Genomic DNA, 19,608 nt, shown 5'->3' with positions numbered 1-19,608 from the left:
CCAGTGGCAGCCTGTTAGCAAATACTCAATATTTCCCCCTTTAAGCTCTTTTTAAATTTGTTTTCCAAGTAGTGCAGTACGTGTTCACACACGCCTGCACACACAGAGTTGCTAACTCGGCACCTTCTGTACAATGTGTATTTCCTTGTATTCAATAAAGGCTCATTTCTTTAGTTCCATTGTGTCCAGTTAATAAATCTTTCATTCACAGGTTGATCTATTTTATTATCTTATTTTTGTCCACACGGTTTCAGTTATACGAGTAGCTGACACAGGAGGAATCAAAAGGAGTTTATTTCTCAGCTTTAGTTCTTTCACAGTGGTATAAAACTGCATTTTCGTTTTTTTTAGAGCAGGAAAAATCATAATGCAGATTTTCATTTTCCCAAATCCTTCAGAGCTGGTCTCCTTACAGCCATTTTTCTGTTTACACAGTACACTCTGCTTGCATAAAAGCATCAAACACATGTGCTTATCATACACGGTAACAGAGATCTAGCCTTAGGCAGCCTCTCACAGCGGTGTAGAACTGTATTCCCTTTAAGAGCTGGGAAGTTTGTTCATTAGGCTTTTTGGTGCATCTTCTAGCACACAAATTTGTCAAATTAAAAAAGAAATATTCAAGTATAATTGTGTGAGGCCTGCTACTACTTCTTTTCTTTAAACGTTTCTTTTTTAGTCATTTTGATTAAGAAATACTGACACAATTCACATATCCAAGTAAGATTTACACTGGTGTTTGATTCCATGCTCACCGACACAACTATCTAATACTACATTCAAGGAACCTGAAACTGTATTGGGTTATAATGCTGTTTCATATTCCATTAACCAGTAAACTGGTTTCATTCACATCATTTGCTTAAGAAAATCTAAGCTACACACGCAGAAATCTCGTTTAATCTGTAAATTCACAAAAAAAATGGAATCAATACAAAGCCCCACCAACAGCATGGAGTGAACAAACCTTTAATGTTCTTAAAAAAAACACAATTTAAAAAAAAAAAGGGTTTTTACTGGGCTGAGGGTTTAAGACATCCTAAGGGAAGTGCAACAAAAAAACTGTTTTTTTATAACTGGCCTGGTAAATAGATTTAAAAATCAGGTTACAAAACGATTTTGGAAAGATGTCTTTGTTTTGTTTTGAGCTACTGGCTTTTATAAAGCAGGGAAGACATAACAGACCACTAAAACACAACCCATGTGCTTACAGCACAGTCTGATAGATTTTTAGTGCAGCCAAACACTAAACAGTGTCAGAGCCAATACCCTGCAGTTCCCTTGTTTGAAACCCATGGCTCTTGGCTGCATGGTCCTGTATTGACCCCTTGTGGAGAACACAGAGGAGACACATTGAAAGCCAAAAAAATAATGGGACAATTAAAAAACATTGATGGTTAATAAAAAAAAAAAAAACATTAATTGTGGGTCGTCGAATCAGTAAGGCAGAAGAAAAAGTTCTCAGGTATCACTTGAAGTCCGGCTTTTCTGGAAATGTGCAGCCGGCTCGTTTGATGATAACATTAGCAGAATAATGTCCTGCCTTCACGCACTGATCCAGAGATTTCTCCTGAACAAGCCCGGATAGGAAACCTGCAACCCAGAAGTAACGCACAAGACAAAGATTACAAGAGGCAACACAAGGGATGCATCAAGCGCAGACAGATAGAAATCTCACCTCCCACAAAGGCATCTCCGGCACCATTGGTGTCCACGATGTCCTTGGGGTCAATCTTAACTACAGGGAAGGTCTCAACCTTGTCCCCTAAACAAGACATTAGAAAGTTCTAAAGGGTTCACTAGATCTTAAAAGACAACAATCTGGTGAAAACCAGCCCTTACCTTGAGCCATCACAGTCACATCCTTCCCCTGGGTCAGCACCACAACCCTTTGCCTCTTTGTGTTGACTTTTGGTAGAGCCTGAGCTTTCTTGGCAATCTCCTTAATGTCTTTGGTCTAAGCGCAACAAGAGCTAAAATCCATCACGATGCACAAAATTCCAGGATAAAACTGTCAGTGCGCTCACCTCAAAGTCCTGCTCCTTAGCAAACGCTGCTGCCTCCTGCGTAAACAGAAACACCAAGCAAAGGTCAGTCTTTTTGCTGGCAACAAAACACGGCTGTAGCCAGAATGCACCTCACCGTCTCGTTGCCAAAGAGCACATCCACATAGGGGAAAACTTTCATGAGGTTGTCCTTGAAGAACTGGCAGATGAACGGTGCGGACAGATTCAAGCAAAATAATTTGTTGGTTTCTGAAGCGTGTTTTGCCACTTTCAGGATGGACTCTACGGACACAGTCAGGAAGAAGCCCTGGAAGACAGGATTGCAGCTGCACTTCAATTTCTGATTTCACAAAAAAAGTCGCATGTTAAACAGGACAAGAAGTAAATCTCCTGAAGGGGAACAGCAGGGGTCTTCAACCTTCAACCTGTTAGAGAAACATTGGGGTTGATTTCTCACTGACGACAAAGCAGCAGGAGCCACAAAGTCTTACTTCACACTTTATTGAAATAAGACAACGATTTCTATTTATGCTATTGTTACTATAAGAATAAATATAAATAAATACGTCTTAGCATAAATAAAACTAACTTTTTTTTGTAAATTGAAAGTTTAGAACTTTTGAGAACTTATGACTTCTTTTCAAAATAAAAGACATCCTGTACCACAGAGAATCATCATAATGCAGATAATGTAGTAGGTAGTGTAATGTTAGCAGTCCGTGGTGCCGTATTTTTTGGACCAATCCTTGATTTTTTTCAAAATACAGTCCATTTTATGATCTGGTGCATCTTAAGCATAAATTCTGTCAGTGACTTATATGGATTTTCTGTGAGTTTCTTTTAGTGTGACTTTAGTAAACTATAAAGCTACACTGCTTGATGGATTGTTAGAGCATTATGGGCATTGTGGTAGAGTGATGCATTCTGTGCTTCAACTGTCCGTGAATGACTTGAATAAAGTTTTAATTTTCAGACTGTTTTGTTTTCCCTGATGCATCTTGTTGTCGGAAAAATATGTTACGTTTTTAGATTTTTCTTTAACCAGAGAGCCACAATGGATAGAGTCTACGGCAGAAGTGACCTCAATGTCGATAAAAATTTTAAAAATGTAGCGTATGGGGACAAACTGTACTCACAGCAATGTAAAAGACCTTCGCTTTTTCCACCAACTCCCAGTTTTCCTCCAAATCTAGATGCTTCTCCTTCTTATAACAGTTAGCAGCAGCTAGGTTTGCAACCAGAGACCTGGGGAGGGAGGACAGTAAAAGGATAAGAAACCCTGTTTGGTTTGACCAATCTGACTTCTCAGTTTATTGAACTACCTGTTATCGCCGGTGATGCAAGCAGCACATGTTCCTGTGGGCTCTTCCTCCTGCTCATAGTAGTGGGCATCAATGTGGGCCTCTTCTGCCTTCTGCTTCAGGATGTCCCCAAACTTATCTTTGCCGATGCAGCCAAAGAAGGTCCCCACATTGTGAGGCTTTTGGATCATCCACTGCGTTCAGGCAGAACAGACTAAAATGAAGGTCGACTCTGATAGGGGGTCAAATGCGATCAAGTTCCAGGGACTGAGAATCCAACTGACCTGAGCGACCTTGATCGAGTTCTGGGTGGCTCCTCCCGCATGATACTCGACTTTAAACTTCTTGACCAGCTCCTCAAATCTGTGCACAAAAAAAAATTACTTTTCTTCCGATTTTCAGAATTTTATCCCCCCCCCCACCTTATTTTATCTTTTTCTACAGTAGCATGCGTAAATTCCAATAAATATTCAGAGTAACAATAAACTTGTAAAACTTGTAATGCTATATTTGTCAGGTTAATATTTTTATGTTCTTTTTTGGAAAAAAAATTCAAACTGTATAGTTTTACGACAATTTCCTAAAAATGAAAGGTTCCACAGAACCTAAAAAACAAAAGGAATGCAAAAATTAGATAAAAAAATAATAACTTCGACTTAAAAAAAGAACCAGAAATGATTGATAATACTGGATGATGCATACTGCATTTATAGAAAACCAGAGAACATGGTGAGGAATTATTTCATTACAGGGGAAGAAGCTTTGGAGTAAAATAAAATCCCAATAATTTATTTTTTAGTTGTTTTAATGGATAAAATGTGAAAAATAATGTCATTAGTGAAAGTAATTCTCATTTTGTTAGGAAACATTTTAGTAAATCCTTAGTATTTCGTTATAAATCATTAGTCTGGAGCTCCCGGTCTCATTTTTGGGTCCAGGCTAAGTGAAGACGGAAGCCTTTTACTTCCCCCCTGTGTAAAATTTAAAACACATGCATGACTAACCACTGAAAAACACTGTCTGAGCCACATTACATAACCTTCCTGCGAGCTGGAGCAGATTTAATTTGCCATATTGAGTCTGAATATAGTTCTGCCTGAGCCTACAGACCCCTGAGAGTCTTTATGGGCAATAATTAGTGCTTTCCATTTCTTCACAGTCTCTTAGAAAAAAGCTCTATGTAGTTTCAAAACTGGGAATTGAAGAAATAAATCTCCTTTAATGACCAACTTATCTATCAAACTGTGTAATTTGTTTTTACAGTGATATGACTATTTTTCCCCAAACCATTTTAGGTCAAAGCAACTGTTATATTCAATACAATTTTACAAATGTGATAGAAAACCGGCGATAAACAGAGTATAAACGCTCATGGCCACATCTAACTTCCTTATCTCCTACTGTTTGTTTTCTAGCTCTCATCTCAGGGGGATTGGGGAGGTGAAGAGTCCCACTCTGCTATTGGATGAGACCGTTTCTCTGCACCCGGTCTATTACGCCGTCATTGGCCCGCCGTAGAGGAACAGAGGTCAATGGTAGCAGTTTCTTGTGTTCGCCTGTTCTGACTGGACTTCTCCAGAACAGAGAGGCCCAAACGTGAAATGTACTCAGACACTCTGTTCTCTACTTGCAAAACACAAAACCCGGTCAGAGGATTAGGTAAGCCCTGGTGCGAAACCTCACCAAAACCTCCATTTTATTACAAATACCACTATGGGAGAGATACGAACAGGGCTTTGTGCTTGTCCTCGGCCAGAATCTGATCGTTGGGCTTCAGAGTGTACCTGTGAAACAATTACAGAACGAAAAAAAAGGGATGGTTAGTTTCCGACAAAGATATAAACCCTGAAGAGTCTAAAACGTCTGAGAAAAGAGCAGATCAATAAAGCCCAGAGGATTTATACTAAAAACTCTCCATCCAAATCAACATATTGAACAATAGAGCTAATTAAAGGCTAATTTCCTTGAAAGAAAGACGGTTTGGGGATTAAAGGCCATTTTAGTTCTACTTTAGTGAGGCTCAATTATAGCTGAAGGCGGCTGCTGCAGCTCTAATCCAGGGTATTTGAGTGGACACTGAGCTGCAGCCTAAAGAAGCTTTTTGGTCCACTAACACCTCAGGGACAGAGCAGACCCCTCGAACCCAAAACAATCAGGATTTACACCTAGAAAGTAAATCATTAATAAAACTTCTGTTTAGATTACTAAAGGATGAGCTGGTGAAATACCTTAAAATAAATTTAACTCGTGAAAAAAAAAAGACAGTTTTTCACCAAATATGAGCCTTTTTTGCTCTTAAGATGAAACAAACTTGGTTATTTTTAGCAGTCAACATGGCCCACAAATTTAATTAAGGAATCCACTTAATCAATGGACATAGAGCTTTATTGACAGTAATCTGATCATTGGGCAGTTCTGCTTTCTTTTACCATCAGTCTCATTTCCTGCTCTCTGATCATATGAGTGGCTTCTGCTTATGCTGACACTGAAACCACTAACTCTGTCTGCTCTTCTCTTTATCCAGATTGGCACATTTTCCTCACACATGTATTTTGCTTTAAGAGCTTTTAATCACACGGCTTATTACACGCTTTCAATGTTTTATTATTACCATTTATTAATCTGTTAGGGCAGGAATGCTTCAGTTACTTCATTGCACAGACTTACTTGTCCAAGAAGTCTTTGTCTACGACAGCACAAATGTCCAACAGGGGGTTTCCCATCCCAAAAAGTGAATTAGGGCTGAAAGAAAAAGAGCAAATACTCTAATTAGAGATGGAAACACTGACAAGTCTTTGCGCAAGTTTAACGCAATCGGTAAAAATGACTTGTGTTCTTCCAGACAGCCGTCAGTTGCCCTTATTTCAGCGGTGTGTAAAGAAAAACAGATGATAAACTTTAGAACGTGAGGGCCTCCATGCCCTTTCTGGAAATGCCACACATCTGTTCGGTGCGAGTCAAGTTAGAATCCTGCAGCTTACACATGAAGAAAAGCAAAAAAGACAAAAGCGCAAACGAAAGTTGTTGCAAAACGAGTGTGGTTTGTGGGGAGTAAAAGAACATGAGTGGCAGTATAGCACGTGCAAGCATTTCTGTTTTTGAAAAAAGATAGAAAAACAACTGGAGAGCTTAACTAATTTGACAGCATCATGTGATGCCAACAGAAAGGAAAAGTACTAAATAATAGAAAGGAACAGCTAAAAGACACGTTTGCCCTATGTTGCCACAGCATTCTTACTGAATCCAGAGCTAGTAAGATGCTTTCTTATGAATCTATGCTTCATTAATGTGAATAAAACAATTGCAAAAATCAGCTGTGATGAAAAAAAAGAGGAACAAAACTGACATTTGCGTCTCTATGCATTTCCCGTTTTACATGCTTCTCTGGGAAAAACCCAGGTGGAGTGAGTCTTTGATCATAGCCCCACAGAAGAACATGTGCTGCCATATTTTCCACGCCGCCTTTCTTCCTACTCTGACTGTGGTGAGAATTCACAGGGAAGACTGGCTTTTTGAAGAACAAAAAAAAAAAAAAAGGTGGAGGAGATACAATGACCTGACACTCCAGCTGCACACACTGAAAACAAAATGCATCCATTCAGCTTTGCAAGCCACACCCTCACTATCGTCTCCCACGGACGCATGCATTTGCCAATGTGCAGTCTGATGATTAATGAGCTTTAGGATCCAGATCCACTAACCCAGACCCCATGCTGGTGTTTGCATCAGCACACCACCCATATATATGTCAGCATGGTCTTACCTGACAGAGGACATTTTTTCTCCTGTGTTCGCCTTAAATAGACAGACCTGTTGAGTGTCTGGAACCGGCTCAGAATAGAGCCAAACATTGAAAAAGCCTCACTATTTCAGCTGAGCGTGCTGATCGATGTTCTTCTGCAACCATGGCTCCTCCTACTTTTGAGTGGAGGCATCTGAAGCAGTCCGGCTTGTCTGCTGATTGGCTTGCTCTGCCGCCCACACTCAGACTCGGTTCGCTCGCGCGTCTGGCGCACAGCAAGACAGCGAGAAGCCAGCAGATGATCGATTCTTCCGCCACGTAGAGACGACTAAACCTCCTGTGGTTACCATGTTTTTAACGGAGGACAGAGAAGGTCGCTTACATTGTCGGACACGTGACGGCTTTGTTTACGGTTTTTGGAGTGCCGCACGCGGTGCGCATGGACACAATCTTGAGACAGAGCCAAGCATTTCCTCTGCAGCTATAAGGCATGCAGGACAGGTGGACAAGAGGTTTGAGGCTGGCGAGGCACCGACTCCTCCAGTCAGATTTACAAATACACAAACCCAATGGCATTTGATTGTGTTCATATCTCACATTAACATGCTTTTTGTATACATGGCATGTTCATTTTAGGAAAAATGTAAAATTTTCAGCATGGCTCCAAAATACAACAACAAGGTGAATGCTACAGACTATAACAGACATGGCCCGAAGACGCACGCTCTCTCACAAGCGGGCAGTGGCGGACGTAGCATTTTGGGGGCCCCAGGGGAACAACACCACGTGCCCCCCTAGGTTTTTCCCCCCTTGATTCAAAGTGACATTTAATTCTTAATTGAAAATTATTCAAAATATAATTCAAGCTTGCAATTTGAAAATATATTTCTTAATTTAGACTTTAAACTCCCATTCCAACTATATTTTTTCTATTATGAAATAATTCCCAGTAGTCTTAATTATGAACCTGCAGTTTTTAGTCAGAATTAAAAAAAAAGCAGTGCAGCAGGAGTTCTTTAGAAATTCATCTGAGTCGTAAGCAAGAGCGCTGATTTCCCATCATGCCTTTTGTTTACACTCTCTCCCGCTAGCTTACAGCCACTTATAACCCAGAGCTAACATTAGCGTAGCAAAAAAATAAAAAAACGGGGAGCAATATCTGAGCGATCCAGCCATACAGTTTTGAGCCAGGAACTGCGTTACAAAGCTGAGCTTTTTTCAGTAACTGTGGGATTTTGTCTGCTACTGATCCGTCAAGATTTGAATAAAGAAGTACTCAGAAACACTGTTTTAACCTTAAATTATTTTATATACATGTCCTCCATCGTTAAGTATGTTAAACACACCAAAAACACAAATTTCATTGGAGTGTGTCTTTATAATTAAAAATAATTCAATCTTACTTTTTTTTAAATTGAATTAAAAAAATCAATTGCATTTTAAATTGTGATCCCCCCCCCCCCCACACACACACACACATTCTTCCCCTCTCCCTCCCCACACACACTAAATGTAACAAATAAATAAAAAAATAAACAAAAAGAGGTTTATACAAATTTATACTCTGGTTTTTCAAAGTTATGTGATAGTAAAACCTGTCCAACACAAAAGGCTCTAATCTGTTTGCTCAGTTGTTGGACAGAACAAGTTAGGAAGAAGAAAAGAAAAAAAGAGGGGGGAAAAATAGACTTTTTGCAAACATAAAATAAATAAATTGTAATAGGTTTTTAATACCATAAATAAAATAAAATGCAATTTATAATTCAATTCTAAAAAATGACATTTAAATTCCTTGTTTGTTAGAAATTCATTTTAAAGTAACTTTTAAATTAGGGCATTCTCTTATCTAACCTCTAATGCCAGATTATTCCATCGATTAGTTAATTGGTCAACCAAAAAGAAGAAGAGGACTTCATGATGAGAGAGTGAGAGATTGCATTATCGGTTTGAATTTTGGGTCAGAAAAAGCATGACCCTTGTAAATGAAAATGTATAACACCGGCGGGTGCTGTTTTGCAATATTTTTTTTTACATTTCTACAACAAAACAATAGCAAATTAAAAATAGAGTTAAGTTTAAGTTAAGTGTCTTTTTTTTAATACCGAATTGTAAATTGCAAAATGCATTTTCATTTCAATTGTGGTATCAAAAACTAAAATTACATTTTTTGTTTTTAAATTATAAGATGGAACTATGCTTTTTTCATATTGATTTTTTTTTTTTTTTTTTTTTTTTTTTTATACACTGTATTTTATCCCACGAAGTGAAATTCTTTTTCCGCATTTGACCCATCCCCTTGGGGAGCGGTGAGCTGCAGCCGAAACCGCGCTCGGGAGGCAGTAGCGTTAAGGGTCTTGCCTAAGGACCCTCACTGGGTGATGTTAACTGCTCGCCATTGATATGGTAATTGCCCCCAGTACCATTGCTCATTCCCCTCCGGGAATCGAACCCTGGTTTCCTGCATGGTAGCTTCCCACCTTACCAACCGAGCTACCCAGCCGCTTAATTTCTTGATTTCTAAATTGTAAGATGCATTTTCAAATTGCAAACTGAAATGTCAATTTAGAATTGAATATTACTTTGAATTATAGATTAAAAAAAATAAATAACACTTCCATAGCCCTCAGCAGAGATTGCATTCTTATTTTTCTTTTAAAAATAACTTTGCTTAGGGTAAAATATCCTAAAAAAAACAATTTCTTCCCTGGTCCCTTTAGACCAGTGTTTTTCCACCGCGGCACACTAGTGTGCCTTGGGAGATGGTCAGGTGTGCCGTGGGCAATTGCCATCATTATATGATCTAAATACATTTTCCATCTCCAGGATATCAGCTCTTTTTTCATCCAAACAGGGCCTGATAAAACACTGAGTAGTTAGGAATATGAAAGATGGTAAAATATTTTTTTCTTTGTTTATTTTGATTCTATTAAGGACATTTTGATAAGAATGACGGTACCGCGATTTAGCTGCTGCTAAAGCTTTTTTCGGAAAAGTCACGCCCCTTTAAGTGTCTCCGCCAATCATGCTTGGAGGCTTAATCACACGTCATCAGTCTGACCAATCAGAAGTGGTTCAAGTCTTCACTTCCCCTTTCTGATTCTGCTCATAAAGTCGCTCAGTTCTAACAAAAATACCAGCTAAATATGGGATTACTAGGATTGCAGCCGTGCAATTGTAAAATACGGGGTCGCTTGTTAGAATTGCGCCAGCGCGGTTATAAGGTTCACTCACTCAGTTCCTAAATACGCCTGCTCAGTTGTCTTTGCGCCCTTTCAATTAATGGCAGAAATGTAATCCCATACTAAAGCTCATATTTAGCGGTGTAGCTTTCCGTGGGATCCGATAAAAGACAGTGGAACAAGTGAACAAAACAATGAAGCTCAGAGATGCTAGTCTGTCTGCGTTCGGCGGATGATTGCACTACATCTCCCATGATGCATTGGGTTAAAGTGACAGCGTCTTAGCGCACAATGAGTCTCTCTTCTTAAACGTCTTGAAACAACGAACACACAAACCAGTTTTTTAATCTTTTAACGTAACTTTTATTACATCTTTTAGAAAAAACAGCTGCAACTTCCAGCTTTTTCTGCCACAATTATCACAAAAATGCGTGTAAGATTGCAGGGGGGGCTGTACATCAATACAGACTATAGAGTTTCTCCTTTTATTTTTGGATGCTGGTGTGCCGCGGGATTTTTATCAAGGTTAAAGTGTGCCGTGGCTCAAAAAAGTAACATTGCTTTAGACAGCATTACTGTCAAGAATACGGGGTTAAGCATTTAAAAAGTGAAATCCCATTTAAATGTATGTCATCTACATCATTTACTAAGAAAAAATACTTTGGAAGGGTGGCAGACGAGAACAGACGAATATTAGGCCAATACAATAAAATGATTAAAAACATTTTTTTCAAACAGTTTTAATAGTGTAATTAATTAAAACAAAAGTTCTTTTAGTTGAGGTGCCATTAATGATGCTTAGTGATTTCTTGATCTTAATGAAAGTTATGCTAATATTCATTCAAAAATTGAAGGGGGTGGGGGGCTTTTTGCTGGGGAGGTCGAAGCCCCCTCAAGTTCCGGCCCTGGCACGTAATTAACCCAGTTTGCGTGGGATTGCGCAAGCTGCCGCAAGACAGCAAGGTCTTGCCATTTAAGCTGCAATAGCACTAAAATACACACAATACAGCGATTTTAAGTGTAGAGAGAGAGAATCATACATTGAATTTCATTTATATCACAGTAGACTCGTTTTTGTTTTATTATTAGTGTGTTGCCAGGTGAAGAAGATGACCCTGCCCACCTTGCGCCCCATGACCGCTCATCCCTCTTATTCAGATAAGGAGTCGGCGCTTTCAAAACCTTACCGACAGCGTTGCAAAAGTGTTATCAAAACGTCTCCCAAAGAAAATAGTAGCGCCGTTATCTGCTACCGCTGCTGAATCCGCGGGTTAAATGTTAACATGCACGGAATCTACGCTGATCATTTCAGACTGCGACCTTCAGAAAGCCACTTAATAGTTTTAACTCACAGAAACTGTATCAAGCTGCATTTATTAATTGCATATTATGGTAAAACTTAAAATAAAATTGCCTTGTGGGTGCAATCAAGAACTACTAGGGGTCATGCTCCCACAGAAGTAGAATTGTTTTCTCGATCACCTGCTGTCACCTTAGTTCGGAGAGAGTCTCTTTGGTCGGAGAGTCTGCCTTCTTCTCCTTCTCTTCAACATCTGCAAGTTTAATCTTTTTAGCTTTGGGTTCATCGGACGCCATGGTGGTGCAAACACGTTGCTTCGTCTTCTTCTTCTTTGTTTATTCACGGTTGGCTCACAAATTTTAGGCGCATGTTCGCCACCTAGTGGTACGGACTGTGAATGTCGAGGGTCTAATCATATTTGTAGTATAAATCCATCTGTTTTAAGATATATTTCCTTTTTCCTTCCCCATAATTTCTCCATCTCAAAGTTTTCTAATAACCCTTTTTTACCTAAAACAACAACAACAACAACAACAACAGTAAATGTATAACTACAATCACTACTCCATATGCCATTTGTCTCCCATTTTATTTTCATCCTCAATAGTTGTACGCCCTTGTATTTGTTCAGTGTACTTCCTGCAATTTCATAATAAACGTTTCTATAGTCTGATACTCGTTGCACATTTTATAGTTAGATATTTTCCAATGATTGAATGATTGTAACTCAGTTGCATGTGGCCAAACCTGCATTCAAGTCTTTGACCCTTGCATCTAATTTTCACCATAACCCTTCCTCCTGCCTCCTCCTCCTAACTTTGATACCTTTTTTTTTCTTCAAAAATGTAAAAACAACATAAATAAAAGTAGCTATTTAATCTATAAAGCTGAGACAGATGATAGGTTTTAACTGCTGTTCTGTAGGTACTGGGTGTATATAATGTCTGATTTGAGCAATTAATTCAAAGGAATTTTGAGGTTTAAAGCCAAATGTAGTTTAATGAATGTAATATTTTGTTAATAAAATCAGGAAATGTAACCAATAAAATTGTGAAGTAACTTTTCATAATCAGTAAAACCATACAGGATCTGTTTTTCCATGTCAGGAAGAAATCGAGAAAAAATTGAGTCATTATATCATACTGACAATTACTTCCAAACTAATTTTTTGTGATCATAGGTCGAAATTAAATATATGAATGTTTCTTCACATTGTTTACAAAATCTACCCCCCCCCCATATTAATCCTTTTGTCTTTGCAATTATCTTTCGAAAATGCAGTCGTATCAAGGAAGTTTGTTGTTTTCCCTGGGTAGTGACTTGTAGGTAAGTTGTTGCTGCCATAGACAGTATGGTTCCTGCCCAACTCAGTTTAACGAGGAGCTGTAGTAGTTATAGGTGCTACTTTTTCTAATCATATACATACAATAAAATGGTGAATAAAACTTCGGAAACTTCCAAATACTGTCATTAATTGTGTTATACCATGGGGAAATGCGTACGTTTCACAACAGTACACGTTAAAATGCCATCAAAATACAAAAAATCATATTGAGTTTTCCAAATAGTTTTTCTTTAAAAATTTGTAATATTCTAACAAAACCTTTCCACACAATAATGCTGACATACAACAATGGATTAGCTATTTTAAAGAACACCGAAAACTGAATGGTCTGATGCGCGGCTTAGATCGTTGTCAAAGGTTGCCTGCAAAACTATACACCGGTTTTTTTAACCCACTGACTGACAACAATGAGAGCAAAACAGCTGTCCTCTGATTTTGCCTGATTAAAAATAAACCCACTAACTTTAAATAAAAAAATGGAGGGGAAGAATATTACACTTTATTAGATTATCGTGAATGCCACTTCAATAGCGTAAATATACCCGTTTTTCAACTATTAGTCTAGTAGCACAATTCAGTTCTTTCTGCTTACGTGTGCACATAGCTGTAGGCGTCCCCTGAGATGCCTATGAGATATACTTCCATATTGGCACCAACTGAGTATTCTTCCCTGTAGTTGAATCGAGTTTTTTCTTTTTTTAAAGCAAGTGATCTACAGCTAAAACTTTGTAAAAGCTGTAAAAATATTTCGCACTTTACATGTTGGTCTTCCTCTGACAGGATTAACGATAAGTTGGTAAGTATGATTCATATTTTTCTTTCTGTTATCTCACTCAGCACAATAAACTTTTAACTTTTCAGATAATATTTCAAAAGTCTTTTCATTTTTTTTATTTTTTACAAACTGTTTAGTTTAAGTTATTTGAATCATGTGACCGACATTGTGTAGTTATCGTGTGCCATCTGGTCTAAGAGAACCAACTCAAACAACAACGTTTCCTTCTGCAGCTGAGATGATCGACAGTCTGTTCCTGATTAACCACTCAGGAGACATTTTCCTGGAGAAACACTGGAAGAGTGTTATCAGCCGGAGTGTTTGTGATTACTTTTTCGAAGCTAAGGAAAAAGCAGTAGACCCAGAAAATGTGGCCCCTGTCCTGCAGACCCCACACCACTATCTCATCAGTATATACAGGGACAAGATCTTCTTCCTGTCTGCCATCCAGACTGAAGTGCCTCCACTTTTTGTCATCGAGTTCCTGCACAGAGTTGGAGATACATTCTTGGTAGTATTGATTTCTTACCTGAATGTCTTCTTTGTGATAAGTGTGTGCCAGATCTTAAGTGCTTCTAGTCAAGCTCTAGGAATAAGTTTCCTTCTTGCTGCACTTTCATGTAAGTATATAATATATATTAAAGATATAACTAAAAAGTCCTTTATAAGACATTCTTTGAGGCATTAGTTTGGCCAAATATAAGAATTTCAGCAGCAACCTTAACCTTGACTGCAGTTAGTATTTTGTGCTGACTTAAACCAGGGATCGTCTTTGGAATTATCATTTAAACCAATAAAAAAGTATTTTTATTTCAGACTCGAAGTGTAAATGTCAACACCATTAAAAAGAAACACAAGACATACAAAATAATTAAAATACAAGTGAATACACCAATTATAAACCTAATAAAGTGGCCAAACCAGTACCTCCAAATTGGGGACTGGTAATGCAAAGTGCTGTGCCTGATGTTGGTTAGGGTTAAAATGATTTTATTCTTGGAAGCGTTAAAGACGTTGTATAAAACCATAAATAAGATTACTTAAAAGAGCTTGGAGAGTGTTGACTCATATATCATACGTCTTTTTAATAAAATCCCATTATATACCCCATGCAGGCTAAATGGCTATGGAAGGATTTGTTAATACACGATAAAGATATTTTACTTTGTGACTTATGTTTTATTTTGTCTAAACTAAACTGTGTTTATGACGGAAATTGTCATGGGGCACTGTAAGAAATGTTGCTGAATGGGTTTCATGTTAAAAAAAGGAAGAATTGTCAGATTTCAGTTAATAGTAAATGTACCATGTGTACATGCAGGTATGGTGACAAAGCAGAAAAGGAAAAACACAAAAAATATCTTTGAAAATATTAAATTGATAGTTTTGTGTGCTTTAATGCAAATTAAAGGGATTTTATTAAATCTGCGATCCAAAGTAATATCAAAAGGCTCTTCAAGTGCTTAGAAGTACAGCACTCTCAATTGTGCTACACTCTTTCTAATAGAACACAGAACTTACGTTATTGCCCATATTGGTCTGCTGACGCTGCTCAAAGGGACAGCCACTGTTGTCCTTTCAGTAACATTTTTTTTTTTTTTTTGCAGGATTACTTTGGAGAATGTTCAGAAACTGTAATCAAGGATAATGTAGTGATTGTTTACGAGCTATTGGAGGAGATGCTCGACAACGGATTTCCGCTCGCCACCGAGTCCAATGTCCTCAAGGAGATGATAAAGCCTCCCAACATTCTGCGGTCAGTCGTCAATACACTAACAGGTAAACAAACGTCACAAGGAACATTGTGAACTTCTGGCTCTTTAAGTCACACTGAAGGGCAGCGTTAACATTACATTTCATTTGTTTTTTCCAGGAGGTAGCAATGTTGGAAACACTTTGCCAACAGGTCAGCTGTCTAATGTTCCATGGAGAAGGGCTGGTGTCAAGTACACAAACAATGAGGCATATTTTGATGTGATCGAAGAAATTGATGCAATTCTCGATAAATCAGGTACTTGAAAAGAAGAGAAGAATAAAGCAGTTGGTGGGAAATGCAGTTAAATGCACAGTAATACCGGTGACTTTGTTTACTGAACAGGGACAACAGTATTTGCAGAGATCCAGGGGGTCATTGAAGCTTGTGTGAGGCTTACCGGGATGCCGGATCTCACTTTGTCCTTCATGGTGGGCTCATTTCCCCCCATATCTGTATTTAGATCATCTGTGCACTTTTGTTCAAGTCTAAATTTTGCTCATTATTGATGTATTATTGACAGAATCCTCGTCTCCTGGATGATGTGAGCTTTCATCCCTGCGTGAGGTTCAAACGCTGGGAGTCGGAACGGGTTTTGTCTTTCATCCCTCCAGATGGAAACTTCACTCTCATGTCATATCAAGTCAGCTCTCAGAAGTAAGTGATTCATGGGGAGAGCAATGGGGTGACTAGGGCTGGCTATGGATTATGAGGAGGACTGCATATATGAAGATGTCATCCTATCCTCAGGTTATAAAAATTCAGAGCTGGATAAAAGTTTTCAACCACAAAGAAAATTACTTTCAATATACAGTTTAGCCTCTTAAAGCATAGTTTAAATTGGAGGTTGTTGCAATTAAATTTTGGCATAACTCTGTTCCTTTGTCATTTCTATGATTTTTCATAAACTTTATTTATAGTCAATTAAGGGTTTCATGTTGCAGAAAAACAACATTTTCTGTAAAAAATAAAATACAAATGCATGAACTTCAGTTTCAGAAGTATGATTTATAAATACTTTTGCTGTACTGTAAACTATGGAACCATGGTTGACTCATGTTTCAAAATAAAAGTCAGTACCGGAAATTCTTTTTCATTTTCTCAATAAAGCAGCGTCTGTTGACTCCATGATAAAATGAATAATCAATACGCCAAACAGCTTTTTTCATTTTCTATCTAAACACCGCTTATTCTGTGACGTAGTTAAAGCGATAATAAAAAGGGGGGAGTGCATTTTCATTTTTTCAATGATCAAATTAGATGTTTCTAATTGAAATTTGGATACCCATTTACTGGGGAACATTTTGAAATTGAAATGTGTTGAAGAAGAAAAACAAAGAGCCATTTGGCGGATTGATTGATTTTTCATTTTATTTTTGAGTCCTCGTACCCAGCTTTATTGTGAAAATGAAAAAGCATTTCCGGTAAAGACTTTCATTTTGAAATATGAGACACATGCTGCCATATAATAAATGGTTTATTTTACTCTCCTTTTTCATCTTAGCAGAGAATAATACTATAGTTCTATTGAGGGAATTTACCTAGACTGCCTTCGTGGCTGTTTTTCTCCTCAGTCTTGTTGCCATCCCGGTGTATGTAAAGCAGAACATCAGTTTCTTGGAGGCTGGATCTTGTGGTCGTCTGGATATCACCATCGGGCCCAAGCAGACCATGGGGAAAACGGTGGAGGGCTTGATGGTCACAGTCCACATGCCTAAAGCTGTGCTCACTGTTAACCTCACAGCCACACAGGGGACCCACACTTACGATCTTGCCACTAAGGTAGAAGACCTTTGTGTGCCACAAATGTCATGACGCAGTTTCAACAGTTTGTAATCTATGTCAGCCTTAAAAAAGTTGCAAATTAAAAATACAACTATTATTTTTAATCATGCCTGGATTTTAAATAGCCAGCAATTAGTGGATTAAAATGAAATGGCATTTTATTTTATTGTTCTCACTCTAAGGAGTTTTTTTTTCAATAGGTGCTGGTCTGGGATATTGGAAAACTAAACCCCCAGAAGCTCCCAAATTTACGAGGGAGTCTGAGTATGCAGCCCGGGGCCCCAAAACCTGAAGAGAACCCCTCACTCAACATTGACCTGAAGATACAGCAGCTGGCCATATCAGGTAACTCTCTTTGTAGCTGTTGAAATACTTTTTCCATGGAAAAGTATTGTTTTAACGACTTTCAAAGTTTGGGGTATTTTATGTAAGTCTTGGAGCTGTGATATATAACATTTAGATGTTAGGTGGAAGGCCATGACCTCAAAGACAATGAGACCATTCATCGACAGCATGAGGCATCGTTGTCAAGCTGTGACCACGGCTGAAAAGTCAGCATGACAAACTATTGAGATAATGACCTCTTTGTGTTATACCTGTTACTGTTGCCCATTTTTGTTTCGCTAAAGAAATCCATGTGGACAAACTGCCTTTCTTTTGCTTAAATTTCCTGCTTTTTTTTTCAACATAATATCAGAGTTTTAAGGACTTCTTTCCAAATACTCCACTTTTGCATCTTTTACTCTGGGTCTCTTTGTAATTTTATTTCCTAAAAGCTAAGCTTAACTTAGTCAAGTATTAAAGACCCACTCTGATGAAAATCGTGTTTTTGGTGTTTCAAACATGTTCTTTTGGCAGAGGGCATATATAAAGAAAATTAAGCTTAAAATAGCATTTCTTTATTCAAAATCTTGTAAGTCAGGAGCAGAAAAAAAATCTAGAGTTTGAAGTTCTGCCGAACAGAATCTTCTTGAAGTTCCCACCACAGAAACGCTGGAGGCAACTGTATATTTTCTATAGCTGGCCCTCAGTTATGGAATAAGATTCCCTCTGAGACTATTTTATTTTACTTATTTTAATCAATCGTTGATTTACCTTTTATGTTTTTTTCCTGCTTTTTGTAACTTTATGCTGTTGTTTTTAATTGCTCAGTTATTCATTTTCCATTTATCTCTGGTTTTATTATAAAGCCCTTTGGGACCGTGATTGTGTTGTAAAGAGCAATATGCGTAAATTCCACTTGTTAAAAAGGAGGGATGAAGTTAAATTACTATGTTTTTATATCACAATATTTTACACGATCATGTCTGGATTTAAACATTCTAATAGTTCTTTCCACTCAGTCCAGTCAGTTTCATTTATTCCTCCTCTCGTGTTGTATCTTGTTTAAGGTCATGGCGGCAGCATGAAGTGTTGTTGAAGTGCAGAGTTTTGTGTTTCGCATTGATCTGCTCATGTTGTTCCGTCCTCTGTGCAGGTCTGAAAGTGAGCCGTCTGGATATGTACGGGGAGAAGTACAAACCCTTTAAAGGGGTCAAATACTTGACTAAAGCAGGAAAATTTCAGGTGCGGACTTAAGGAACGATCCAAGGTCAGCAATCCAGTGCGGCAGAATACATCTGATCTGAAACGCTCGCTCTGCTCTTGACTTAGCCTTTTCAGTACGTTAAGTATCTGACATTACTAATGAAAATTATGCAGATTAACAATTATTTATCTCATGTTATATGTAATTTATGTTTTTGTGGCCTGTAAAGGGAAGCCCTAACAATCAATGTGACCTTATTGAACTGCTTAAAGTTTGTATTCCGTTTGTTTGCTACATTGCATAGATAACTTCTGACTATTGCTTTACTCTTTTGTAATTTAACCCTAAATCTTGCCTAAGGGAAATGTTGATCTTTGAAAAATGAGGATTGAGATGGACTGCCTTTTTGCTACACCTCCTGATATTTGACAAAAATGCAGAGAATCTTTTCAAACTTTGTAACGTATATCCAGTTTTGTATCCATTTATTTATTTTTTAAAAACCTAATCTCGTAGATGCAGCTCAGGATGCTTTTGCACAAATTCGCTTTCTTAACGTGGCCTTGGAGGAGCAGTTCAAGGCGCTCGGCACAAAACACACAATTTAGGAGAACATCAAGGTACAAAGTGTAGCTTAACCAAGAGTTGCTTTTAGTAATTCATGCTTTATTTTTGTGTCAAAAATCACGTTTTCTAAAGTTTTGCATCCGTTTGAATGCAGCTTTTCTATTCTGCACAGCATTTGCACAATCAAATATCTTTGTGGAAAATACTTTTTGATCCTCTTGTATGAAGTTGAATATATATTCCAATTTATAAGACTTCCTATTAAAACTTTATGCTAGTAGTTGTCTTTTTTTTAGTCTTGGGTTATTTTATATGTGGAACGTAATT

General features: G+C 37.9%; 2 protein-coding genes across 4 annotated transcripts; one reads left to right on the top strand and one right to left on the bottom strand.

Moving 5' to 3' along the window:
• Positions 1-277: 277 nt before the first annotated feature.
• Positions 278-11,873, bottom strand: LOC101173404 (adenosine kinase). Of its 3 annotated transcripts, none has more exons than XM_004077188.4 (11): positions 11,721-11,873; positions 5,975-6,049; positions 5,038-5,091; positions 3,592-3,670; positions 3,329-3,501; positions 3,143-3,251; positions 2,143-2,313; positions 2,028-2,063; positions 1,843-1,957; positions 1,679-1,765; positions 278-1,593 (listed from the first exon to the last, which is right to left on the bottom strand). In XM_004077188.4, exons 1-11 carry the CDS (start codon positions 11,822-11,824, stop codon positions 1,469-1,471), a joined length of 1,128 nt encoding a protein of 375 aa, XP_004077236.1. In that variant the 5' UTR covers positions 11,825-11,873; the 3' UTR covers positions 278-1,468. The 3 variants fall into 3 exon arrangements, with proteins under 3 accessions (XP_004077236.1, XP_011482811.1, XP_020565298.1); XM_011484509.3 differs by lacking the exon at positions 11,721-11,873 and adding an exon at positions 7,071-7,210; XM_020709639.2 differs by lacking the exon at positions 11,721-11,873 and adding an exon at positions 6,654-6,771.
• Positions 11,874-13,478: 1,605 nt separating this feature from the next.
• On the top strand, positions 13,479-19,561 carry LOC101173165 (AP-3 complex subunit mu-1). Its single transcript, XM_004077187.4, has 9 exons — positions 13,479-13,669; positions 13,882-14,159; positions 15,256-15,427; positions 15,522-15,659; positions 15,747-15,832; positions 15,925-16,058; positions 16,976-17,183; positions 17,387-17,531; positions 18,664-19,561. The coding sequence occupies exons 2-9, from the start codon at positions 13,887-13,889 to the stop codon at positions 18,762-18,764; spliced, it is 1,257 nt and encodes a 418-aa protein (XP_004077235.1). The 5' UTR covers positions 13,479-13,669; positions 13,882-13,886; the 3' UTR covers positions 18,765-19,561.
• The last annotated feature ends 47 nt before the right edge of the window (positions 19,562-19,608 follow it).

The sequence above is a fragment of the Oryzias latipes genome, chromosome 15, assembly GCF_002234675.1.
Source record: "Oryzias latipes chromosome 15, ASM223467v1".
Classification (NCBI taxonomy): Eukaryota; Metazoa; Chordata; class Actinopteri; order Beloniformes; family Adrianichthyidae; genus Oryzias; species Oryzias latipes.
This window is presented reverse-complemented; position numbering and strand designations above follow the sequence as displayed.

Coding starts and splice junctions, on each gene's coding strand:
- LOC101173404 (XM_004077188.4), bottom strand. CDS start 11,824: ATGGCGTCCGATGAACCCAAAGCTAAAAAGATTAAACTTGCAGATGTT. Junction 2,314..3,142: donor CGAAGGTCTTTTACATTGCT/GTGAGTACAGTT, acceptor CCTGTCTTCCAG/GGCTTCTTCCTGACTGTGTC. Junction 1,766..1,842: donor TGTGACTGTGATGGCTCAAG/GTAAGGGCTGGT, acceptor TGTCTTGTTTAG/GGGACAAGGTTGAGACCTTC.
- LOC101173165 (XM_004077187.4), top strand. CDS start 13,887: ATGATCGACAGTCTGTTCCTGATTAACCACTCAGGAGACATTTTCCTG. Junction 15,833..15,924: donor ATCTCACTTTGTCCTTCATG/GTGGGCTCATTT, acceptor TATTATTGACAG/AATCCTCGTCTCCTGGATGA. Junction 17,532..18,663: donor ACAGCAGCTGGCCATATCAG/GTAACTCTCTTT, acceptor TCCTCTGTGCAG/GTCTGAAAGTGAGCCGTCTG.